Genomic DNA, 27892 nt, shown 5'->3' on the forward strand with positions numbered 1-27892 from the left:
GGTGCCTTCTGTATTTTTGATATTATATTCGTTAACTTAAGTGATAAAAATGACTGAAGAAGAGGAGATACGTGGAACTTCGGGTGACGTAAATATGATAGCGGGACATAAGGACTCTTCATCGTCGGGAACGTCAAAAACGCTGCAATTTGCAGAGAAGCAGAAGTTGATACAAGAGTCTTCGTGGACGAAGACTGTCCCGTACAAACACTGGCATAGCTATATAAAGCCTACCGACAGTATAGGTAGTCTCTTTACACCCGACGTACACATGTATCGAATCAGAACTCTGACCAAACGTGATGTCAAGCCTGCACGATGGCATCCTTTTGCCGATGGAGCCCTTGTAAATCCACCTCGCAATCTCGTCGAAAGGCATAATGAGGAACTTAAACGAAGAATCGCAGCTATGGAGGAGAAGAAACGCGATTCTTTGCCGGAAAATATAGTGAGTCTGAAAGATTTAGCGGACGACACGTGGTTGCGGAAAAAAAGTCGGAAAGCGAGAATCTTGATGAAAAAAGAATTATCCATACGCAAGGAAAAGATAACGACGCAAAAGCCCGATCGAGAGGTAATGAGAAACTCTTTTTATATCACACGAATTAATACTTGGAATAAAAGAATTTTAATTTTTTCTAAATTATATGCACAAGTACCTTAAGATTATAATTAAAAATAGCATCATATTATAGACGGAGCGTTATGTCGAGGCAGAAATTCCGAAATCTGTAGATGAACAATTAGCCGAATTAAGAGCGATAGTTGATAAGGGACGATTAATGAAACTTGAGGATGTTGCTAAAATAGTTTATCTTAGAGATCATTGTGTAAGCGATCATCACATACAATCGTACGATTACGTTAATATTGAAGCAGCGAAGAAGCGTATTATCGGTAAATTACAAGAACGTGAGGAGTAAGTATATGTTATCATATTTATTTTATGTTATTTATTCTGAAAATAGCCTAAACTTGATTTTTTTTAATGCTATTTATATTATAATATAAACTTTTGATATTAATTTTATTTAGCTTTTTGATTTGTCTAAGTATATTTACCGCATCATATTTTTATTGGAATATGAAAATACAATAATAAAATAAAAATTAACAATTATTATAGAAATAGAAAAAATAAATGTTCTATGAAATTAAATATACAAATACTAATATATTTTTAAACTATTTGATATGCGTACTTTATCGACTATGACAAATTTAGAACGTTTTTATTAAATAATAATTAGAGAAATATGTGTCTTACAGCTTTGACATTATAATCAAAGGTTTGGAGCCGGAAATAATTGATGACTATAAGCGAAGCATTCGCAGCGCGATTGTGGATTATATTCTGATGGATTCCAATGAACGAAAACGTTTGTCTATCGAAACGTTTCCTAGCGAATTCCCTATTTTATGCGTTTGCGCGCCAGTGCCTTGGCATCAATCCAAAATCACGGCAAATCATATGATGCGACACAATCTGTTTATCGGGAATGAAATATTAAGAGATATCCGAGATCTATGGTTTACAAAGTAAGCTTGTATGGTAGACTGTAAAAGATTAAAAATTTAATTTTTTTTTCTGCTCTACTAATGTTTATAAATAATCGAAATAATTTAAATGAAATACATGCTTTTATTGTCATGTGTGTATTATATGAATTAATGTCGAATATGCATTTATTAATTTCTTTTCTTTCTTAGGTATTGTCAAATAAGAATAATTCATATGCAAGATTTTGGCGAGTTTCCCGTTCCTGCCGCGGAAATTGAACCAAAATTCGACGCCCTGTGTGTTGCCGCCACCGATGTTCTCGTTAAAGAATGGCTAGCCGATGTGGCGGAAATCTTTCTCGAGAAGAAACCCTACTGGTCGCAGTACTTCGAAATGCAGCCTGAAGCATCCACCGCGTTGATCGAGAAATACTTTCGCAGCGTCAATTCTTTATTGTCGAAGCAATTGCGAATCATAATAATGAAGACGCTAGAAGACGTGAGGGATTTCTTCATGCGTTACGAAGCTGGCAACGCGTTCGAAGAAGATTACAAGGATCTTATGTTTCTCGAGTAAGATTTGATTCCTCCTTAATAAGTATTTCTGTTTTTTTATGATGTAGTAGTTACGATGGATTCGAATATAGTAGAAATTACATTGTAGAACTCCTTTCATAACAGTGAAAGTAGAACCGGAACTCAATACGACGAGATTGCACTGCAGACCGAGCATTTTAAAGTTGCACACTATGATCTCGCGATGTTTTGACAAGATCATCACGGTGGGCGCAACGATACCTAAAATCGAAACCATTCTGTTTCCGGAATTGAAGGATACAGGTCATTTATTTTCTATCTTGCGATTCGAAGACAAGGTATATAAATATATTTATATTGTAATTATAATTATATTTATATTGTAATAAAAAGAACTCAAATGAGAGAAAATGCTGAACATTTGATGAATTAATCGCACAGTCTTTCCATCGCGTCACGATAGGTACTGAGCGTCATCAGCGATGTCTTGGACGTGGTTATTAAGCATATAACTGGTCCCAATAATTATCTCAAGTGCTATCAGAATTTGCTGTATATTACGAGCGGGGTAGCCGAGAAAAAATTAGACAATTTCTTCAAGCTCGAGCCGGTACCATTGTTGCGAGAATTTGAGCAACAAATAAAGGCGTACGACGCTTTGCGTAAAGAGATTTGTATGTTTCGATGTAAAGTGAGTATATGATTGACTTACGATAAATTTGAAGAAAAATTTGTAATTCTTTATTTTACATTTATAATACAGAAAATTATTAAATTAAAAATAGGTTTTCAATCTTTTAACATAATATTATTTAGTACCAATAAACCAGTTTATAGAAAAAAATTTATAAAGCTATGCTATTTTTTTGTACAATTGCGTTTCAGAAGTTAATAATGATTTATATAATTTGGCTGTTTCTTTTATAATAGATCCCGTTGAATATGATCGAGATTGATTGCAGTACCGTGAACGATACAATGAAAGAAATTCTGCATACACTTCGAAATAGAATATGCGATTATTTTGCGGACGAGCTACGTGCCAACAATCATGAGTTGTGCTCAATTTTTGATGAAATAGCGGAGAACATCTCGAAAATGCCGGAAACGACGCAGCAGGTTGTGGAGCTGTACAACTATTTGTGCGAGAGCCGCGATACGACGATGTTCAACCTGCGAAGACGATTAGCTCGTTCGGTCGAATTGATATTGTTCCTGTTTGATCATCAGCCGCTTTCGGACGAGGACATCCATTTGAATTCACGCACTATCACCTGGCCGAAGGAAATGGAGGTCGTGATGGAATTAGCGAGTAATAGATTGAACATGAGAAAGGATTTCCTGGAGACGGTACTTCGTACGAGACGAGACGCCTTCGAGAAGAAAATAATTACGATACAACTGGCAATCGAGCAATTCAAACGAAAAGATCCGCCAGTTCTCACGATGGAAGAAATGGAACAGGCTGTGGAAGAAATTGAACAAATTTCCACAACCATGGCGGAGATTCGTAAGGAGGCCGAAGAGATCAACGAGGAGGAGGGACTGCTGGACATGGATCTGAGCCCACATATGGAACTTCCGACTATGTCGAGCACGATAGACACTTTTGATAAACTCTGGCATACCGCTTTGGACTTCCATCGGAATTACGACAAATGGTTTTACGGTCCATTTGTGGGTCTGGACGCTGACCAAGTGCGCGATGAAACCGAAGACACATGGCGAACCTTATATAAGATGTCACGCATGTTGACGGAGGTACCAGGCGCGAGACGCGTCGCTGAGATGGTGCGTGGCAAGGTGGAGAAGTTCCGGCAGTTTATTCCAGTATTGCAGACCATCTGTACACCGGGTCTGCAGGTGCGACATTGGGAGGCAATCAGCAAGATTGTCGACGTGAAGATAGTACTGACGGACACTAGTAATCTATCGGAAATGATCGAGTACGGTCTACCCGCTTACATCGCCAAGCTGGAAGAAATAGCTACAGCAGCCACGAAGGAATACACTTTGCAGCGGAATCTGCGGAAGATGAAGGAGGAGTGGCAGGAGGTGTACTTCGAATTGACTCCTTATCGAGAGACTGGAGTACATATATTATCCGCCGTGGACGATATACAGATGTTGCTGGATGATCACATTCTTAAAGCGCAAACCATGCGCGGTTCGCCCTTCGTGAAAGCATTCGAAGAGGAGATGCAACTGTGGGAGGAAAAGTTGATAATGATGCAAGACATCATCGATCAGTGGCTGCTCTGTCAGGCTACTTGGATGTATCTGGAACCGATATTTAGCAGCGAGGACATCATGCGTCAGATGCCTATCGAGTCGAAAAACTTTCGTAGAATCGACAAGATCTGGCGCAATATTATGTTGTACGTCTTCGATAACAGACGGGTGATCGACGCCACTGCGATGCCGAATATGTTGCAGGAATTCAAGCTCTGTAATTCGCTTCTCGAAGAGATTCAGAAGGGTCTCAACGATTATTTGGAGAAGAAGCGTTTGTTCTTCCCGCGATTCTTTTTTCTGTCGAATGACGAACTTTTAGAGATTCTATCCGAGACTAAGGAGCCACAACGAGTGCAGCCGCATCTACGGAAGTGCTTCGAGGGTATCAGTAAGCTTCGTTTCACCAAGGAAGAAGAGATCATTGGCATGCTATCAGCCGAGGAAGAGTATGTGCCTTTTAGCGGCAAGATTTATCCGGCCGATGCGAAGGGTATGGTCGAGAGGTGGTTATGCCAAGTGGAAGAGCTCATGACGATATCGTTACGTGACATTGCCGAGGAAAGTATAATATCATATTTCGATTCTCTGCGTGAAGAGTGGGTGCTCTTGTGGCCTGGTCAAATTGTCATTTGCAGCAGCCAGATACATTGGACCAGCGAGGTGTATGAATCCTTCGAGGATCATTCTCTAGCGTCCTACTTGCACAAGTGCTCTGATCAAATAGAGGACATCGTAGCGCTTGTACGCGGCAAATTAGAACCTGGTGCTAGAATAACGCTGAACGCGCTGATAGTGATAGACGTGCATGCTCGGGATGTGGTAAAGCTGCTGATTGATAAGCAAGTCGACAATCCCTCAGACTTCAACTGGATATCGCAGCTTCGCTATTACTGGTTGGACGACTGCATCACCGTCTCCATGGTCACGACTAATATAATGTACGCCTTTGAGTATCTTGGCAACACACCCAGACTGGTGATAACGCCGTTGACGGATCGATGCTATAGAACCTTGATGGGCGCGCTAAAATTGAACTTAGGTGGTTCCCCGGAGGGTCCGGCAGGCACCGGCAAAACGGAAACGGCCAAAGATCTTGCGAAGGCTGTGGCTAAGCAGTGTGTGGTGTTCAACTGTTCTGAAGGACTTGATTACAAAGCAATGGGCAAGTTCTTCAAAGGTCTTGCACAATCGGGAGCCTGGGCATGCTTCGATGAATTCAATAGGATCGAATTGGAGGTGTTATCCGTGATCGCGCAGCAGATACTGTCGATACAGATGGCTATAAGCATGAAGCTTGACAAATTTATGTTTGAAGGCACCGAGTTAAAGTTGAATCCCACCTGCAACGTTATCATAACTATGAATCCGGGCTATGCCGGCCGGCAGGAATTACCAGACAATCTGAAGGTGCTGTTCCGAACAGTAGCGATGATGGTGCCGGACTATGCCATGATCGGTGAAATCACACTCTATTCTTACGGCTTCACAAACGCTAAGACTCTCGCAGAGAAAATAGTTCACACCTACAAACTGTGTTCCGAACAATTGAGTTCTCAAAATCACTATGATTACGGAATGCGAGCAGTAAAGACTGTGCTGATAGCGGCCGGCAATTTAAAACTCAAATATCCGAAGCGCAACGAGTACATCCTGGTCCTCCGTGCCATCGTGGACGTTAATCTACCCAAATTCTTGTCTCAGGACGTTTCTCTCTTCAACGGTATCTACACAGATCTCTTTCCGGACGTGCAGCTACCTCAACCGGAACGTGGCGAATTGGTGGAGTTGCTGAAGAAAAATCTAGAAAAGCGAAATCTTCAGGCTACCGACTGGTATTTAGAGAAGATTGTGCAGATCTACGAAATGTTGCTCGTACGACACGGTCTGATGATCGTCGGCGAAGCCTTGGGCGGGAAAACTCAGGCCTATCAGGTGCTGGCCGATTCTTTGGGCGATTTATCAGGCACACGAAAAGCCACGATGCGGGAATACCGTACGGTCTTTAGGGTGATCAATCCCAAGGCCATCCCGCTGAATCAACTGTACGGTAGCTTTGATCCGGTGTCACACGAGTGGAGCGACGGCGTATTAGCCAACACGTTTCGCGAGTACGCGCAGTCTATCGCGATCGAGCGTAAATGGATCGTCTTCGATGGTCCAGTGGACGCGATTTGGATCGAAAGCATGAACACCGTGCTGGACGATAACAAGAAGCTCTGTTTGATGTCCGGTGAGATCATACAAATGTCTGGCAAGATGAATATGTTTTTTGAGCCGGCCGACCTCGAGCATGCCTCGCCTGCTACTGTCAGCAGATGCGGCATGATCTATATGGAACCTTCTCAATTGGGCTGGCAAGCAATCTTTGAATCTTATAAAAAACATCTCAAGGAGAAATTGTTGTTCGAACAATACGAACTTGTTATCGAATTGATCGAATGGCTGACCGTGCCGATATTGCATTTTATTCACTATAATTGTAAGACTTTTATAGACACATCGGAGATACATATGTTTATAGTAAGTACAGTGATAAATCTATATATCTTATACATGATTTAATAAGTGATTTTATTTTTAAAATAAAAGTTTTTATATATATATGTATGTATAATTTTTTACGTATTTTAATATAATTTTTTGTGCAATAGTCTTTCACAAGAGTATTCAGCATGATGTTGGCAGAGGAAACGCAAGTAAGCACAGTGTGGCTTCAATGCGTATTATTATTCAGCTTAGTTTGGGGTATTTGCCCAACATTAACGAGTGACAGCCGAAAAACCTTCGACGTGTACTTACGAAAATTATTACTCGGTAATATTGAAGAGTATCCTAAGCCGAAGATGTTCAAATTGACGAAGCAACAAATCTTTCCCGACAAAGGTACGGTGTATGATTGGATTTACGATAAGAGAAATAATGGATGTTGGATATCTTGGATGGATACAATGCAACAGGTATTTTAAAAAAATCAATTGCATATCAAAGAGATATCTCGAAAATTTAAAAGAAACTCAACATTTCTATTTTTATATATTTTTGGAACTTATTTGGAAAATATATGGATTTTATGAATTTTTAATGTCACTAGAAACCAAATAATTATTAAAAAAATGAAATATTTAAAATTATAATTCGCAAATACAAAGTTGTAAAATAATAGACATTTATACATGTTTCAGGCGCCTTTACCAGCAACTGCGAAAGTCAGTGAGCTAATCATCCAGACGACGGAGACGTCCATTCAGCATTTCTTCATTAAACAATTTTTGCACCGATCGGTACCGCTTTTGTTTGTGGGTCCGACGGGCACCGGCAAGTCTGCGATTATACTGAACTATCTTGTATCACTGCCACGCGAGAAATACCTGGAGAATGTTATAAATTTTAGCGCGCGTACGAACGCGCCGCAAACGCAGGAGATAGTGATGTCGAAATTGGACAGGAGGAGGAAAGGAGTTTACGGTCCTGCTATGGGGAAGAAGTGCGTATTATTCGTAGACGATCTCAGCATGCCACAGGTGGAAATCTACGGCGCACAACCGCCGATAGAGTTACTTCGTCAATGGATAGATCATGGGTATTGGTTTGATCCGAAGGATACCTCGATGCTGTATCTGGTGGATATCTTGCTGATCACTGCTATGGTACCACCCGGAGGTGGTTCTAATGTCGTAACGTCGCGATTCACTCGTCACATGCATGTGATTGGTATTGATTCTTTCGAGGAGGCCACTATGACGAAGATCTTCTCGTCGATTCTTGATTGGCATTTTGCCAAGGGTTTTGTCCCGGAGGTTTCACGATTGAGTAAGATGGTAGTGAATGCTACTATGAAAGTGTTTCTCGAGGCCGTTAAGAATTTCTTACCAACGCCATCGAGAAGTCATTACAAATTCAACTTACGTGACTTTAATCGAATTATCGGTGGCGTACTTCTGGTACCGGCCACTAGAATGAAAGATCCGGACAAGCTTATAAGATTATGGATTCACGAAGTATACCGAGTTTTCCATGACAGACTGATAGACGACACCGATCGTGAGACATTGTTCAGGATAGTACGGCACACATGCTACGATCAGCTGCGCCAGCCGCTGGAGAAGGTACTCACCAATTTGCTGAAGCCAGATGAAAAAGCAATCAGGAGTTCTCACATTTGCGACCTCTTCTTTGGAAGTTACCTTGAGCCTGACGCTGACCCGAAGGTATATGACGAAGTAACAGATTTGGACGATCTTCAAGAGAAAATGGATTATTATTTGGCCGAGTATAACGCAGTTTCACAGACGCCAATGAATCTGGTGCTGTTTCGATATGCCATCGAGCACGTATCTCGCGTTTCTCGAGTATTGTTGCAGGATAACGGTCACGCCCTGCTTGTTGGAGTGGGTGGTTCTGGTCGCAACTCTTGTGCCAAACTGGCGACCAGCATGTGTGAATATCAGATATATCAGATTGAGATTACCAGGACCTACGGACCGACTGAGTGGCGAGAGGACCTGAAGCAGTTACTGTTGCGAGTCGGCTGTGGTGGCAAGCCTACTGTTTTCATCTTCGGCGATCATCAGATCAAAGACGAATCTTTCATCGAGGACATTAATATGATATTGAACACTGCGGACGTGCCCAACTTGTATGCAGTGGATGAAAAAGCGGAGATACTAGACAAGATGATGAGCGTCGCACGAGAAGTAGGCGGCGGCAAGAAAGCGGAAATGACACCGATGGTGCTGTACAATCTCTTCATAGAAAGGATTAAAAAGAACCTTCACATAGTCTTGACAATGTCGCCAATAGGCGATACTTTTCGGAATCGTCTCAGGATGTTCCCATCGCTCATCAACTGTTGCACCATTGACTGGTTTACACTCTGGCCCGAAGATGCCCTTGAAAAAGTAGCGAGAATGTCGCTGAGGGATCTTGACATCGGTTCAGAATTGCGAGAGAAATGCGTGCAGATGTGTAAACAGTACCACACCAGTGTCTCTATAGCAAGCGAAGATTATTATTCGGCTTATGGTAGACGATATTACGTCACGCCCACGAGTTTCCTGCAATTGATCAAGTCATTGTACAGATTGTATGGACAGAAAATCGAGCAGATCACCATGCAGCAGAATCGTTACGAAACTGGTCTAGAGAAGCTGGACTTCGCCGCCGGCCAAGTGTCGATCATGCAAGATGAGTTGCATCAATTACAGCCGAAGTTACTAGCGCAGTCGCAGTTGAGCGATAAGCTAATGATCCGAATCGAACAGGACACTGTCAATGTAGAGGCGAAGAAAGAAATTGTGGCGGCTGACGAAGCTTTAGCGAACGAAGCAGCTGCGGCGGCTCAAGCAATTAAGGATGACTGCGAAAGCGATTTGGCAGAGGCCACCCCGGCATTGGAAGCTGCTCTAGCGGCATTAGACACTTTGAAGCCGGCAGACATCACGATTGTGAAGGCGATGAAGGCTCCACCGGCTGGTGTCAGATTGGTGATGGAGGCGGTCTGTGTGCTGAAAGGTGTAAAACCAGACAAAGTTCAGGATCCGGGCACAGGCCAGATGGTAGATGACTACTGGCCCGCGTCCATCAAGCTGCTGGGCGATATGAAATTTTTGGAGAATTTGAAAAATTTTGACAAGGATAACATACCACCGGCGTACATGAAGCGTATTCGCGAAAAGTTTATAAATGACCGGAGCTTTCAGCCAGAAGCCATCAAGAAGGTCTCCACCGCATGTGAGGGTCTCTGCAAATGGGTACGCGCTATGGAAGTGTACGATCGCGTGATCAAGGTCGTAGCACCGAAGAAAGCGATGCTGGCAGAAGCGGAGGCGGCACTGGCCATACAAATGGAAATGCTCAACGAAAAGAGGGCCTTGCTGCAGGAAGTGACGCAGAAATTGCAGTCTTTGAACGACGAGTTCGCAGAATGTATGCGCGAGAAAAAGAAGTTGGAGGACCAAATCGACTATTGCAGACAGAAGTTGGAGAGAGCCGAAAAACTGCTGGGTGGTCTAAGCGGCGAGAAGAGCAGATGGAGCGAGACTGCCGGTAAACTGGGCTCCAGTTTGGGAAATGTAATCGGAGACGTTCTACTATCATCCGGAATGGTAGCTTATCTGGGAGCATTCACGGTGGATTACAGAAACAAATTGATCGACCAGTGGCACGTTTCTTGCATGCAAGCGGCTATACCATGTGCTGTGAAATTTAATCTGATTGATATTTTGGGCGAACCCGTAGAAATAAGAGGATGGACTATTCAAGGTTTACCAGCTGACAACTTTTCGGTAGAAAACGGTATAATTGTGAAGCACGCCGATCGTTGGCCGCTCATGATCGATCCGCAGAATCAAGCAAATAAGTGGATAAAGAACATGGAAAAGCCGAACAAACTGACAGTGATTAAGCTCACGGATCCCAATTACGTGAGAGTAATGGAGACGAGCATTCAGCTGGGAACGCCAGTGTTGTTGGAGAACATTCTGGAAGAGATTGATGCGATTTTGGAGCCTGTGTTACTGAAGAACATATATAAGCAGCGCGGAGTATTATATATGAAATTCGGTGAATCCGTATTGGAGTACAATCCGAACTTTCGATTCTATATCACCACACGTCTGCGAAATCCGCATTACTTGCCTGAGATTGCAGTGAAGGTGACTCTATTAAACTTCATGATCACACCTCAAGGTCTACAGGATCAGCTGTTAGGTATAGTCGTGGCCAAGGAATTACCGACGTTAGAGGAGCAGAAGAATCAGTTGATAGTGGAAGGCGCAAACAACAGGAGAATTCTGAAGGAAATTGAGGATAAAATTCTAGAAGTTCTCACAACATCTGAGGGTAACATACTCGAAGATGAGACTGCTATCAGGATACTCTCGACTTCGAAGATGTTGTCGGAGGACATTCAGGCGAAACAGGAGATTGCGGTGAAGACCTCAGTGGAGATAGACAAAGCTCGCAATGGTTATCGGCCCGTCTCGAAGCATGGTGCGATTCTCTTCTTCTGTATCTCCGAGTTGACCAACATAGATCCCATGTACCAATATTCGCTACCGTGGTTCCTGCATCTTTACGTTATGGCAATAACCCACAGTGAGCAGTCGGCAGACTTGGACACACGAATGAAGAGTCTCAATTCGTACTTCACAGCAAGCATCTATAGAAACGTGTGTCGTTCCCTGTTCGAAAAGGATAAATTGATATTCTCCCTGGTTCTCTGCGCTGGTCTGCTACGTGCCGCTCATAAACTGGAGGAAGAGCTCTGGGTGTTTTTATTGACGGGTGGAGTGGCTCTTGACAATCCTTATCCCAATCCTGATCCCTCGTGGCTGTCCGACAAATCTTGGTCTGAAATCGTGAGAGCTAGTCTATTGCCGGGTCTTGAAAAATTGAGGGAGTCCTTCCAGGTCAATATATCACAGTGGCAAGCTTATTATGATCTGTCGAATCCGCAAGACCATCCTTTTCCACCACCGTTTGAGCATGAGGGCGAGACCCTGAGGAAGCTCGTGATCCTGAGATGCGTGAGGAATGATAAGTTAGTCGCTGTCGTTCAATCTTTTGTCATTCATCATATGGGCACGTCTTTCGTGGAACCGCCACCGTTCGATCTTCAGAGTTCATACGACGACTCGAGCAACGTCACGCCCCTCATCTTTGTACTTTCGCCCGGATCGGACCCGATGGCCGGGTTAATCAAGTTCGCCGAAGATCGTGGAATCTCGAAGAAAAATCTCATGACGATATCGTTGGGCCAGGGCCAAGGGCCAATTGCGACCAGCATGATCGACCGCGGTATCAAAAGTGGTGAGTGGGTCATTTTGCAGAATTGTCACCTTGCCGTCTCGTGGATGAAGGAGCTTGACCGGATATGCGACGAGATCATCGTGCCCGAGAACACGCATCGCGACTTCCGTTTATGGTTGACCAGTTATCCATCCAAGGGGTTTCCGGTCACTATACTGCAGAATGGCGTCAAGATGACGAATGAACCACCTAAGGGACTAAAGAACAACCTGTTAAGGAGCTATATGAACGATCCTATATCGGATCCCAAGTTCTTCCGTGAATGTATGAAGATAGTGGAATGGAGAAAATTGTTGTTCTCTTTGTGTTTCTTCCATGCAGTGGTGCAGGAAAGACGGAATTTTGGTCCACTCGGTTGGAATATACCTTACGAGTTTAACGAGTCCGATTTGCGTATTTGTATTTTGCAATTACAGGTATGGCATTAGCTTTCTTTTATTAATTTAATGAGAATATTATTGTGAAATGGATTAATATAATTGTACCATTTTGTTGATGTAGCTATTCTTAAATGACTATGAGGAAGTGCCATTCGATGCGCTTGTTTATCTGACAGGAGAATGCAACTATGGAGGCAGAGTGACTGATGACAAAGATAGACGCCTACTGAATGCGCTGCTGAAGAATTTTTACAATCCTCAAGTTATTATAGATACAAAGTAAAATTATTAATTTTTAACGCTATATAGATTTAAAAAATTTGAAAACGTATTTTTTTGATTAACTTGTCATAAAATTTTCTATAACGAAAGTTTAAGCTTAAATAAAAATAAATTATTTAAAAAAAAATAATTTCTCAAATTTCTAAAATAGAGATTATAATTTTAACGTTGCAATTTAATTTTACATAAACAAGTGAAGCAAAATATTTAAAATAGAAAAATTGAAAACGAAAATATAAAACAAATTACTTTTAATTTTTATAATTTTTATCAAGATTCCAAGTTTGTCAAATGAAACGTTCTTTCATTTTTTAAGTTTAACTTTATTAATATTATATGTCATTTATGTCTTTTTAGGTACTTATTTTCCCCGAGCGGAATTTATTATATGCCAGAGGACACCGATTGTGAAGGATGTCTGAAGTACATTCGTAGCTTACCAATCAACCAGATGCCGGAAGTTTTTGGTTTGCATGAGAATGCAGACATAGCAAAGGACAATCGGGAAGCTATGCAATTGTTAGCTGGTGCGCTTTTAACCCAGCCACAAATCAGTGGAACAGGCAAGTATATGCATATTTCTCTATTTTTAATCTTGAATCAACTTTCATAGTTATTGAAATCTCTTTTCTTTACTTTTTATAAATTGAAATATTATTATTGCCAAATCTATTAACATTGCGTAATTTTATTTAACATATTTAATTTAAATTTTGTATCCTACAAGAATTACAAAAACGTAGAAATAATTTATTGCAAGATCACGTTGTTATAAAAATTTTACGCAATCTTGTAACATTGGTGTAAAATAGTAACATAAAAATGTTAGTATAAAATCCGTTTGCAATAATGCAACGTTATTGCTTTCACATGTCGTGCAAGTAACAGAATTTTTATTAATTATTATTAGGTGTCGAGAAAGACACGGACGAAGTAGTTTTTACTCTGGCCGGTGAGATTCTATCAAAGATGCGACCACAATTTGATATTGAATATGTGTCGAGCAAATATCCAGTACTTTACATGAACAGCATGAACACGGTGTTACGTCAAGAACTCGTTAAATTCAACGAACTCACCGATGTTATCAAGGAAACATTGGACAACGTGCGGAAAGCTATTAGAGGACTGGTACTGATGTCACCGGAATTGGAGGACGTTTATCACAACCTGAGCATCGGCAAAGTGCCGCGCGCTTGGGACAGAAAATCGTACCCCTCGCTGAAACCACTCGGCAGCTACGTGAACGATTTGCTGGCGAGATTGCAGTTTCTGCAAGATTGGATCGACCGCGACGCACCAAATGTGTTTTGGATATCTGGCTTTTTCTTTACGCAGTCTTTTCTGACGGCGGTGCTGCAGAATTACGCTCGTAAGCACAAGATACCGATTGACCTGTTGGACTTCGAATTCGAGATCACTCAGTTCGAGTCAAGCGTTGACACCACACCTTCCTATGGGGTTTATATAAGTGTATGCAAAGTTTTATTAAATTATAATTTCAAATAACTAAAATTAAAGCTCAACTTTATATTAAAATTCTAATATTATTTTGCTGCGATGACATAGTTTTGCTTTACTGTTTTTTTTTTTAATTAATCTATGCGATGTGTTGTTTTCAGGGTCTCTTTTTGGAGGGAGCTCGATGGAACAGAAAAACAAAACTGTTGGACGAATCTAAACCTAAGATAATGTTCGATATTCTACCCATCATATGGTTAAAGCCTGGTGAAAAAGTTAAATTCGACATAAAAAACGTTTATTATTGTCCAGTGTACAAGACGAGTGCTAGACGTGGTGTATTAGCTACCACTGGGCACTCTTCCAACTTTATACTATATATTTTGATCCCGACGGATCTAGACGAATCCCATTGGATTAAGCGAGGTGTAGCTGCTCTTTGTCAACTTGATGATTAATAAAAACAATAAGGTATGAATCATCGGAGTGACTTCCATCTAATAATTGATAATATTTGAATTGATAATATATTGAAAAACTGATGAAGGATATTTATAGAATTAATTATGTAAAAATACTATAGCTATTAAAAAACTTTTTGGCAGACATTTACAGCTTTCTTATACATTAATCTTATATGTTAATCTTAAATGGCAGTTGTGTATTTTTTTAAGTGTCATATAATATACTCAAGACTTACAAATAGGAAAGAAATAAAAAAAATTCGCAGAATCGGAAAATTAAGAAGTACAAATATTTTTACAATATAAATATATTTACTAACAACAATCACGTGTCATCGTTATTTATAACATTATTCAATCTCATATATACATTATATTGTCTATTATGACAAATTCATATAAACATATCATATATACATATCATAAAATTTTGTTCATAGACTATTCGATGATAAAAACAATAATGATCATTTTCGCTTGATCACCCATAATCGGGATGTATGTGCTTTTAAAATAAATCGTGATCTTTTTCTATCAGGTACGTATCCAAGGAGCAATTCTTATATGGAGAAAAAAATTCTGTAACAAACACACGCATATATATTATGGAATGTAATGGATTGTAATATATGCGTAAGGGGAACTAAACGAACTCCCCTTTCTCTTTGCGAAAATTACGGGGCAGGAGTGCGTTCTTTAAAAGTATCACGATATCTCGTATACATATTCATTAGTACAAAGTCTCCAATAGAATTTTGATTGTCAAGAGAATAGTTGATCATCATTGATCACATTTCTTCTCGCGGTTCATCCATTATCATAAGATACATCTAACGTCCATGATTAAATAAAATACGAAGAAAAGAGATGCGTGGGTATTATGGTGCGCAGAGGATGTCTCAAAAGTCGCATGATTACAAATTGTAACAAAAAAGCTTTTATCACTTGTCAAAACTTCATTAAAAGCAAATTTGTATTATTTTACAACTTCAATTCGATTTTCAATTAAAATTCGAGATCTATTTTTTTATTCTGTATTAATTTCTCTTGTGTTTTACAGTTTTGATTTTTGCTCTAAGTGTTCCTGTTTAGAAATTGCGAGGAAAGTGCCCGACTTTTAATGCATCCTGTATGCGCGCCGCAGAGTGCAATCTACATGTTCGCCGCGACGCTTGAAGCAAGCGTCGATCAACGAAGGAACAAGATCCTTAAGTCTGATCTCGGACAATTCAATTGAGCTGTAAATGTCACGTACCGTTGTGCGCTCCACACACGTACACACACGCGCATACACGTACGATCAGACGTAAAGTCGATATACTGCGTTACGGACTAGTTAAACACGAGTCTTTTTTTGCGGCGGACTCATGTTACAGACTAGTTAGTCACAAAATCGCAGTGCATTGCAAAACCGGTGCGAACAATTGCTGGTTAAAAACAAACCTGATCTTGTAAAATAATTAAAAGGAGCTCGCTTAATACAAAGGTCGCTTGCACAGCCTTCGAGTCGTAAGTTTGTGAATGAAAAAGAAAAAAAAATTATTATATCGTGTGTAACTCTCGCTGATATATAAATCTTGCGTTCTGATAACAATACACCTGGTAATCGATTGATGTCTTTAGGACAGCGTCTTTCAACTTTCTGTGAGTGACGTAACATTTCGATGAACAGATGCACACACACATTCGACATACTTGTATATGCAGTATATCCCGTAAAGACCGTAACAGAGCTTAAAGAATTTCTGAGATCATTTTAAGATCAAAATTCTAATAACAAAATGTCGAGGCTGTAGTTTTTAAACGAGGATTTAAAGTTTAAAAATCAAACTGTCCAAAATATGCTCATTTAGATATGATACATCGCACAGTAGTGAAGATTCCTAAATATGATTCTTATTTTTGCATATTAATTTTGCGTACAGCTTTGCTGTATGAATGCATGCCATGCGCCATATTTTTTGCAGTTTGATTTGCCAACTTTAAATTCTTTTCAAAACCTATTAGCTTCGACATTTTGATATATTAGAATTATCATCTCAAAATGATCTCAGAATTCTATTCTTAAGCGTTATATGGGTTTTTATGGGTATAAAGATACCGCTTTAAAAAAGAGAATATCTAGAGCACATAGTTACTCCGAAATAAAGTAAAGATTGAGAAATATAAAAATTGGAAGACTATGATAACACACTCGACCGAAAATAGATTCCTGGATATTTTCAAATCATACGATGATATTCTCGTTTGAGTGTAGACTTTTTATAATAGCATGAATTTCGCAAAATAGAAAAATCATTACAAAAATCTGCAGTCTTTGACTGCATTGCATTTTAAAGTATGATATATTATAAAAAGTCTCTAACTATATATCTAAAGAAGAATATTATATAATACTTAAATTTGCAAGAATATCTTATCATTAACATGCTAAAATAATTTGTGTCAACATTCGTTCGAGCTACCGAGAGTTGCTCGCTTTTACTTTTAATTCGGCTTTCCGTATTTTACGGTTTTGCCTCTCAAGATCTTTCGCGCATCTCATTCGAACTCGCTGTGTGTCTTTGCAATCTAATTAGAATGCATTTAACTAGCCTTATTAATCTTCACCACTTGTAGCATCGACCAACGCCGGATCAATGTCCTGCGGGGTTTCGTCCTTGGACTTTTTGGCCTTGTACTCGACGTAGCAGAAGGCCGCCGTACCGATGAATATAAATATGAGCAGTATCAAGAGCTGTATATGCAGTCCTGCCTTGGTGCTGTATGAGAAGCTGACGGCCGCTGCAACGGATTGGCAGAATTTGAAGAGAGCGAAGGCCGGTGCGCTCTCGTTGGCAAACAGGACGCCTAGCAATGAGTAGACTTGTGTGTTATAGCAGGCGTCGCCAAAACCGAGAGTGAGACTGCCCGCTAATGCAAGGATCGGCGAGGTGTCAATAAAGCCTGTATTATCCGTATCTTCAAACGGCGCATCGTTCGGCAAATTCAGGAAGATGGTGATGAAGGCGAACAGATGCATAATCAGACCGGTGATCACTACTGGCCAGCCACCACACTTGCCAGATATCTTGGATGCGAGGATACCAAAAATCGCGCCACCCACAACTTCGCCGATACCGACGAAGATACCAGACAATCCTACCAGTCTCTTACGATCTTCACCTAAAACCTTCGTGAAGCCAATGCTGCTAGAGTACACCCCAGAGTAGAAGGTAAGCTCGAGACCCGTATAGACGAACGTCAGTGCCAGTAACAGCATGTTTGGCGTGAGGAAGAGCCTGATTGAATCCACGAAGGCGCGCCACGCGGTCAACAGTGGTTTCTCGCGTCTTGGTTCTGGCAGGCGCAACTCTTTGTCAGCGTTCGACACCCCTTCGGCCTCACCCAGCGACAATTTCTGCGGTGATTTTCTCAGTATCAGCAGTACCACAGTACCAATAATCGCGACACCAGTTAGCACGCCAAATACAATTGTCCGTTGTTTCTTGTCTATTGTGGGCGTGGTGAAGATGAAGAAGACGAACAGGTTGCCGGCGAACTGTGATAGCTGGAAAATTGCCCAGAACAGACCGGCGTTCCGTGACATGGTCTCGTTGTCGCTGTTTTCCGTCAGGTATTGTCCGTGGCCGGTCCATATCAGGGCGGCGCCGACCCCGACGACGGCGGATATGCAATACAGCAGGGCATCATGTGGATAAAAGAAGGAGGCGATGAACAGTACGTAACAGACGGCGCCCGTGATTATTGCCACCCGTGGCCCAGTCAACGAAATGTATGACGGCGCTAGCCAGTTGCAGACCGCGAATACGGCGTAAATAATGGCCAAACTGGTATAAGCATTGCCTTCGAATTCACCGTTGCTATCATTTTTGATACTAGTCAGGACAGTTTTCTGTGAACAAAAGAGATCGAGAGAAGATCAGTATGCTTCCAATTCTCGCTATTTCTCGCTATTACAACGACGTCTTATAGACTTTCAACAATTCCGGATAAAGTTTTTATTATATCGTATGCATGAAGGTCGATTAGACATTCTATATATACGATAACCGACTTAGAAATGCCAATTGGCAACAGTCGCATAGGCGATATGACATTTGATATGGCAGATAGTTTTCGATTTTAGTACAGAGTTGGATAATTGCGCTTTTGATTGATTATTTAATACGTTCATAATTTCAATTTCATTCCTTTATTTGCGTACAATTGTTATTATGTTCACTAACTTAAAGACTGAAACATATGATTTTGTTTTTAAATTGATACTCTTATTGTTAACACGATCTGGCGTTCTTGAAAGTTTATATTGATTTTTAAATTTATATGAGATAATAAAGAAAGTTGTTTTTATATAGGAATATTTTTTTACATAGGTAAATTTTTAACTTAGAAAAAAGTTAATAAGTTAAAGTTTGTGTTTTGAAAATAACTAGTTGATTTAAAAATTAATTCATTTAAAGTTAACTAAATTAATTTTAAAAATATTGATTTTTTAACTTTATTATTCGACTTTGAACTTTTTAAGTAGTTACTATACCCTGTTTTAATATAATATTACATTATTTAGTGGCACGGAAAATATTGATAATATTTCAGGTGACGTTCGTTGAAAAGAAATGGAAAGTGACCAGACCAGAAACGAGAGGAATTTTAAAAGATGCGGCAAAATGTGTATTGTATCGTTAGTTCCGGAATCCGCTTTTGGGACTGAAACTGGTTATTCTATATTTATAAAACTATAAAAACAGAGGACTATATTTACGTCTCAGTCAAGGATAACCACAGAATACCAATGCTGTAGGAACAGGTATTGCTTTATATTCTTTTCACGTGCCGTTATAAGAATTAGGAATGTCCGGATTTAATGCGCGAGAGCTGCATATTAATTGCCAATGTAAAACCGTTCTTTTAATTTATGCGATCTTTATCTTTCAATAAAGATAAGGATAAAATGTTTTCAGAAAGAATTTATGAGATTGGAAATGTAACTCGTGCAATTTTAAAAATAAGGCAAGATTCAGAAACATAAAAAAAGCAACAAGTTGATTAAATATAAATAATAAATTAATTAAATGCCTAAATAAGGGTATCTAATGTGCATTCTAATTAATAATCACTTGGGTAACGCTCAAAAGATTCGCGTTCCTATTATTCATGATTTCACCTATCGCTACTATCGTTATTGGGAACGAATCGGTCGCACGCAATACGTTGTCATAGTTTCAACTACACTTTCACATAGGATAGGAAAGTGTAGCAGCTTATATTACGTCGTATTTGCAGATTTCCCGCCAACTGTTTCATAGTAAACATCGTTGAATCTCATGTTCATGCTTGAAAATTATCAGTAATCAATAATTATATCGCTATTGGTGATGCAACATTTAATGCTGTTTATGTATAATATTATCGTTATAAACTAGTTCAAGATCAAATGACGTAAAAAAAAAGATACAGCTATCTTTTTCAAGTTTGTTATAGTATACAGATACTTTTGTACATAATATTTCTATATAAAATGCAATGTGCAAGAAAAAAGTAAAAATATTTAGAAGCAAATGTCATTTGTGACGCTTTCTTCGGTATTTATAAAAAAATTTGATTGTAATTAAATTCTTATTAATTTATTTGCTAGAAAGAACTTTAGTCCATTGTATTTAAAAATAAAGATGTATTTCCGTGAAATAAATTTATATTCCACAAATAAATTTTTAAATATCTTTTTCTCACAATCAGTGTAATAATACATTGATGTATTCGCATAAATGAATCATAATAGTCTTTAAATATTTTTATGTCTATTAAACATTAAATATTTAACTAAATACTAAACATTAAATATTAAGTGTTGTTTGGTTGCTTGTTACTATTTTAGCTATATTTATCGTATTCGCATAAATACGATGTTAAGATAGCGGCTGTCAACACATAATTGATAATGACAAACAAGCGAACTTTTCGGTGAGGTAATAATATATTTTCTGACAAATATCTTTGTAGCCTTGTTGTCATAAAAACTCCGGTGCCAATGTATTCATGATAACGGCGTATGATAAGATCTGCTTTTGTTTTGCAAGATTGTTTTGATAGATAGATGTTTACTTAACTTTTAAATTATTGACTCTGCGATTTTGGGAAAAAATTCTGTAAGAATTCTAGATAAAGATCTGAAACCCGTCGTATTTTAATTACATTTGCTTGTTAACAAGAACAATTTTATTCCAATCAGAATAAGTAAATTGCTAATCAATTTAATAATTTTGATGCTTTCAAACATCTTTATTCCGAAAAGCATTTATAGAGAATTTGTTGCGAAAAATCTATCTAAATATATCACGTTAGTATTATAAATATAAATTAGTATGTTATCTATGAGCCTTATCTCAGTAACGATGTTTATATGTTTCACATAGTAAGATACATTGTATGTCATCGCAAAGGTATTTGTCCTCTCTATTATGTTAACTATAATTTATACAAACAAAATACATTTATCAGTAGCCATTTGTGAGTCTGAGCTGTCGCGTAGATAACACAGCGAAGTTTCCTCCTCCTTTTTCTCGTATTCACGAGCCTAAAAGTGAAAGGAGATGTGCGTCGCGTAGCTACGTTATCAACTGACAAGGCATTCTGTTTTAGATACCTCTCTCCGGACGCGTTATCGAGGATCGAGGATTCTATTTCGAGTAATGAACTATCCAGAATTATGGCGTCTCATCCAATGAGGGACAGCTTTTCTCGAAGAATTCCAAGTCATTTATGTCGATTCCCGAATTGCAACAGAGGCGAAGGGCGCAAGACGTGAATTCGGCAGGAACCGGTTGCGTCGGTTCAGGTTTCGGCGGATGCAATTATCGAGCACGTCTAGGATGCATTTCGTTTTGCATTGGCGAACTTTCTCTTTCTCGCCACTTCGGCGAGGTCAGTCCGCGCAGTCCATTTCCAGAATTTCGATTACAATAGATAGGAGGATTCTCTGTGTCTTCTTCGAGAAATTCTGCAGCTTCTACTACGTAATGAAAAAGCAAGTATAAGCGATAAGAAAAGGAAAAGAGCAACGGTCGACAATTCCGTCATACAAAAATGTAATTCCGCTTCTCCGCGATTGGATACTCCGCATAATCTAATCGTATCCGATTAGGCTAAGGAGACAATGTTATTGATGCAATCGATTGACGAACAATCACCAATTTCCGTTCCGATTGCAATCTGCCAGGGTACTAAATTAACTCAATTTAACTAAATTAACACAATTAGCTCAAAGGAAATGTTACTCTCATGAGATTTGAGATAATGGAGGCGAAACACGATTGCATTGATAATTAAAGAATCTGAATTCAATTAAAGACATTGAGAGAAAAATTTGTTTAAATAAAAAAAAAATACATTTTCTTAAAACCATATATCTTGATGTAAGCATTTGTTTGTTCTATTTAAATAAAAATTATTTACTTTTAAGTAAATAGACATATTACCTTAAGTACATAATTTTATATTTTTACATTTTTTTTACATTTAAATAAGTTTTACAAATAAGCTAATAATATATATTATTAAACTTAATTAAATTGTTTTCTTAGATTAAAAAATTTGATTATCTTGAATATAAAAATAATCTAATAGTAAATATTTTTTTAACTGCAAGAAAAAATTACTTGATTAATTATTATTATATTTATTATTATTAAATTATTTCTTCACCTCATTTACATAAATATTTTAATTAAAAAATTTTAAAACTTGCTGCAAGTAAAATAAACTATTAGGACCCACCGAGTGAATATTTTGTGTTAAGTAAAATTTTTAAGATATTTTAAGATATTTCTTTCTCTCAGTGTATTAATTCAATAATCTCACATAAATACGAGGATAAACTGCATCTTTTAATATTTACAAAAAGTGATATCGATAATAATCATGAATAGAAAATCTCTTCAAGATCTGAAAAGTGAAAATTAATATCTTAGCTCTTGAAAGAATGACAAACCGATGAACTTTTTACGATTAAACGTGCAAAACAAGGCTATCGGATGCGATTATAAAATTCTTTGACGTAAGAAAAATGCGATAAAACCGGCTAGAATTATTTGTTATTTGCAATTAAAAACTCGCAATTGACACAGATAGATGTAAGTTATAGTTGCACAGCTGTTTTTGGTAATTGTTACTGAAAAAAATTGATTTCGATATTTGTTAAGTAAATATATTTATTTTAGTATCATTTCCAACATTTAAATAAATTTTAGTAAGTACAAAATCATTTCTTTGTGAATTTATGAAATATTTTTTTAAAAAATTGAAATGATACTGAAATAAATATATTTACTTAATAAAAATTTTTTTCAGCGTGAAAATTGTTTCATAAAAGAAATTTGATGATTAGAGTTATTTAATTGATTATAAATTTAATCTCCGAATTACCATTAATCAGTGGGAAACTTTTATCAAACGAGTATTTTAAAAGGTTAATGAGATTACAAAACATCTTCAAACTTCTCCCGAAATGTATTGTTAACGACTTCAAAATCTTCGTGATTATCTCTTTCATTACGCAAACGTGTTGATTGATTAACCAATACATCATAATCTTTTTTACGATATTCTTTCTTTTACAAAAATTTAAGGAACGATAGCGCAGAAATATTATTATAAAATTCCAAGATTTAAGCTACGCCACTACGTGCAGGAATATCAGATTAATCTGCGATTTTTGTGAGCTAATCAGACGTGATATCGTTAGCGGATGGTGAATTTGCGCGCAAACAAAGACCGTTGTACCGCGCCGCAGCGATCAATTATTCGCCGCGCGATTATTTAAAAAAAATCTCGCAGATATCGCGTATCCGAAGATACTTCTGAATTACGGAGATAACAACAGTGGTAACGAGCCACCCAATCGTTACGCACAGTGCGGCGGCTCGCCACAACACAATTCTTACGCGCTTGCGATATCCCGCGGAATACATTATGTAAGTCTCTTTTAGACTGCAACGTGAAGTATGAACATTATTCACAAAAAACATTATACAAGAGGGTTGACCGGAAAATACTATCAAAAATAATATTGTATGAATAACATACATGAATAACAAAAAATTTGTCATTCCTTGTTATTACGAAATAAAATAGTCCCGGGAACAGTTTCAGATCGCGCAAACAAGATAATGTAGCAATTGTGAAATATTGAAACTAAGTGACAGGAAAAAAAAATCCGGGAAAAAACCATAGAGTGTCAATGTAAACAGATTCGATTAACTATTAAATACAAAAAGGAAAAAGAAAGAGATGCTCCTATAAGGCAGGATTAAGGATTATTCTGCTATACAATATTAGTTAAATGTTATTAAATTTTAAAAACTGTAGGCTGTTAAGCTTATGCAGCGTAAAATGATCATGTTTTGCTGCAGTTTCAGATAAATAATTTTTGAACGAGTAAGTAGATGAGTAAATGAATTTTTGCACGGATATTTACTAGAGTTTTATTAGTATACGCTAACAGAAAATTTTTTTAAAATAAAGAAAAATTATTTTTATAAATTTTGACGCAAGCGTTTGTTCTGTTTAAGTAAGAATATTTACTTTTAAATAAATAGACAAGTTACCTTAAGTATGTAATTTTATATTTTTACATTTTTACAAAATGATTTTTAAATAATTTTTCAAATTAGCTAATAACAGTTATTAAACTTAATTAAATTGATTCCTTAGATTAAAAAATTTAATTATCTTGAATGTAAAGGTAATCTAAATATGCAAATAAGTAGTGTACAAAATGCGACTTTACTTAAAAATCAATAGCAAACAAATAGTTAAATAATTTTTAAACTAATGAAAGAATTGTGCTCAAATTGTACATAATCAAATGTAATAGAGCAGTCTATGAAATTATCTATAAATTTTTTATATTTTTGGTAATATTTTGAAATGTACATCCTTAATAGAAATTATAATTTTTCTCTCAGTTATCAAAATATTAGAAAATCATTCTCAGTCGTCCAAAGACTTTATAGGTCTCGCTCGGGCATTGTTTGGCCCTTGAGGGAACGTGTAATGCGTATTTCACTGATCGCAAATTTCGCAACGCCGAAAGTGTAGTCGATAAACGGTATCGTGTAATTTAGAGGCGTTCCAGCTTCGTGGCCGGCTATCGTAGCCAGTTAGCTTCTTGCCTTTTGTGGTACTTTCTAAACTACGCGACTAATCCCGCACATTATCCTCCGACTTGTACTTTCTAAAACTGTATAGACTGACGCGAGTATTTTATTCGCGTCGCAGTAGCCAAATGAATCGAAGATCCAATATCGAAATACCTGACAAAATTAACCCTGAAATAATATTATCCATATTTTTCTTACATTTATACTTAAGTGAAAATTTATTTATAATATCTATAATATAATACTTTTTTTATGTCTGCTCTAGATTTTTAATATCTACTTTTAATGTCTATTTTCTACGAAATGTATGTTGAAATGGAGAATAACTGAAATAATAGTATTTCAGTATAAAAAAATCTTATTATTTTAATATTTAGTATTTCAGTGTAAATTTAATACTTATTTTTATATTTTTAATATTTAACATTTTAAGAAGTATATTTAGCATTTTAAGATATAAGGAAGTCGTGTTAAATGTTAATTATTTTAAGCTATCAAAGTTTTATAATAACTATTCTAAATTTAAATTAAGCATTTGAAAGAAAATTCAATCGTGGTAGTGTTCCATGATTAATTCTCTTATTCGTTCTATCGGACTTTCCTTCTCCAAATTGAATCACATTCGCTCTCTCGTTTCGAATGTATCCGTTCTCGCATTGATTAAGATAGACGTTGTGGAAAGGCGAAAGTAATTCAGACAAATCGTTTAAACGCGTCCAAATGCCACAGGAGTTCCAACACTTCAGGCTCGCTAAAAAAGGGATCGCCGTGATCATCGTGTATTATCCAATCATGCTGTTAATCCGACAATGCCTGCGTCACAAGGAATGAAAAAGATCGTGTTATAAATAATTTTACGTCTAAACGCCGGAATTAGAAAAACGCGACCGAAGAAGCTTTTATTACCCTTTTATTATCCTTTATTTTTAGACAAGACAAGCTTCTTTATTTATTAAAAACAAATTCTTAACAATTTCATTATTTATTCTTAAGCAAGCAACATTGAAGTAAGCAAGAAACATTGGAGTAGCATTTGAAATGTTGATTTCATGTCACATTTTTTGATAATATAAAATAATATTGTATAAATATTTCAAAAAAGGATTATTTGATACACACGATTTCTTCATACTGATGCTGTATACAATGTTAAATACGATTAGGGCTGGGTAAAATGTATTCCAAATACAAATGATAAAATATTGACAATTAGAATTACAAAATACAAGATACTGGCAATTTTCCGTTTTTAAATACAAGCTTATCAGTATTTTGTAATCCAAGTACTAATTGCCAATATTTTGTATCTTAAGTAATTGAAATATTTTTTGCGCAGCTCTGAATATGACAACGCTAGATGTTAATGCTGGTCGTAATGATATAGTACTAATGATTTTATGCTTAATGGGTAGTTACATAATATTTTTCAGTTTTATAAATTGAGAAAACTTTTTATGAACCAATTATTTCAGAGTGACTGATTTTGATTTTAAAATATCACGTTAAATTACGTTTGTGATTTGCATTTAATTGCGTGTTTTTCTACGAATAAATAAGAAAAGCTAATTATATATTTCGTCAATCGTTGCATAACAAGGAGTATTGTTTTTCGGAAAAGCATTAAACTTTTCGTGTCCTGGACGTTTTACAATACATTTAAAATTTACATTAATAATATTTTGATATCGTATTAATATTTTAATACACTAATATTTTAATATCGTTTATTCAAATATTAATTAAAATATTAATTTAAATTTATTTAATATTAAATATTAATTTAGAATATTAATATTAAATTAATATTTTAATTTAACATTAATATTTTAATATCGCACGTTCGCTTTGAAAAAGAACGAAGTTTGCAACGATTCGATATGCATGAATGTAATCGTAGGCTGAGATCGAGCGATCGCTGACACAATGCATGCACATTCCACTAGCTGTCATTAGAATGCAACTCTTTTTTTTTTATATAATATCACTTTGAGAATGCCGAGGAATTCTTCGAGGATTTAGAGCAGCAGCGCGATATATAATCTCCATTCAAATGCGAAATCTGATTTTTCCTACTACAAGGAGATCCCGAATTTCTCTCGAATTTCCCGGAATAATCTTCTACTCGCTTCAAGTGGCGGGTCGCAAGCGAGGGAAAACGCGGAAGCTGCGCGCGACGCAGGTCGAATAATGATAATAGTAACAATAACAATAGTAATGTACGCGTTCTAGCTCACCTCTATGTTGCTCATCGTTTGGAACGCCGTGAAGACCAGCATAAATCCCCAGCTGAGGATCATCACGTTCAAAAAGGTCCGATCCATGATTGATGATCACGAGACGGACTCACGGTACAATTAGTGTATACCTGTCGCGTGCGCGAGAGAGTACACGGGAGTGATTCGCGTTTCGCGCGCGATAGACTATCTCGAAGCAGACTACTCGTCGACGGCTCCGATACTGTTGACAGATGGTCGGCCGCGTGGATAGAAGAGAAACCACAAGCGACAGCGCCGCGCAACCGCCTGCGCGTTGCCAGAGAGGAACCTGAGAGCGGCCACGGCGGCCTTTTTCCTATAACGCTTCGAAACTCCCGTACACTAGTGACGCACATCTATTCTGGTCAGAATAGGAACTACGTGTCACATTCATTTTGCAACCCGCCGTTAAAAACAGTGTGGATGTTAGCACGGACAACAACCCAATCCATCTCTCGAGAAATGGATGTAGGTTGTTGTCCGTGCTAACATCCATTTTGCTGCAAATAAAATCTGACGCGTATCGCGTATGTTGCATCCAGAACAGGGGTCAAGAATGTGCACAAATGATTAATTACGTCTACTTTCGCGTAATTTTTTATTTATTTTAGTCTGAATTATTTACATTAACATTGATATTAATACATATCAATACGTTTATGTCCATATTTTGCACAATCATATTTTTACTTAAAAAAGATGTTTAATAGTAACAGAGAGAATTTGGTTCTTTAATAAAGAAACATTCATTTTACGCAGTACTTAAAAAATAATTGTAATTAACATGGCATCATACGATGAAGAAGAAA

At 37.5% G+C, this 27892-nt stretch overlaps 2 protein-coding genes across 4 annotated transcripts; one reads left to right on the forward strand and one right to left on the reverse strand.

The window, feature by feature from the left end:
- On the forward strand, positions 1 to 20394 carry LOC105201220 (dynein heavy chain 3, axonemal). 3 transcript variants are annotated; one of them, XM_039450344.1, is made up of 14 exons: positions 1 to 574; positions 696 to 919; positions 1270 to 1539; positions 1711 to 2073; positions 2165 to 2375; positions 2501 to 2728; positions 2968 to 6792; positions 6924 to 7229; positions 7455 to 12497; positions 12583 to 12740; positions 13101 to 13306; positions 13654 to 14216; positions 14366 to 14675; positions 19268 to 20394. In XM_039450344.1, exons 1-13 carry the CDS (start codon positions 50 to 52, stop codon positions 14660 to 14662), a joined length of 12219 nt encoding a protein of 4072 aa, XP_039306278.1. In that variant the 5' UTR covers positions 1 to 49; the 3' UTR covers positions 14663 to 14675; positions 19268 to 20394. The 3 variants fall into 3 exon arrangements, with proteins under 3 accessions (XP_039306278.1, XP_011167471.3, XP_039306279.1); XM_011169169.3 differs by lacking the exon at positions 19268 to 20394 and having other exon boundaries at positions 14366 to 14808; XM_039450345.1 differs by lacking the exons at positions 1 to 574; positions 696 to 919; positions 1270 to 1539; positions 19268 to 20394 and having other exon boundaries at positions 1941 to 2073; positions 2182 to 2375; positions 14366 to 14662.
- Positions 14961 to 27387, reverse strand: LOC105201210 (UNC93-like protein MFSD11). The gene is made up of 2 exons (XM_011169157.3): positions 27063 to 27387; positions 14961 to 18563 (listed from the first exon to the last, which is right to left on the reverse strand). The coding sequence occupies exons 1-2, from the start codon at positions 27147 to 27149 to the stop codon at positions 17268 to 17270; spliced, it is 1383 nt and encodes a 460-aa protein (XP_011167459.1). The 5' UTR covers positions 27150 to 27387; the 3' UTR covers positions 14961 to 17267.
- Positions 27388 to 27892: the final 505 nt, after the last annotated feature.

This window comes from Solenopsis invicta, chromosome 6 (assembly GCF_016802725.1).
Source record: "Solenopsis invicta isolate M01_SB chromosome 6, UNIL_Sinv_3.0, whole genome shotgun sequence".
Lineage (NCBI taxonomy): Eukaryota > Metazoa > Arthropoda > Insecta > Hymenoptera > Formicidae > Solenopsis > Solenopsis invicta.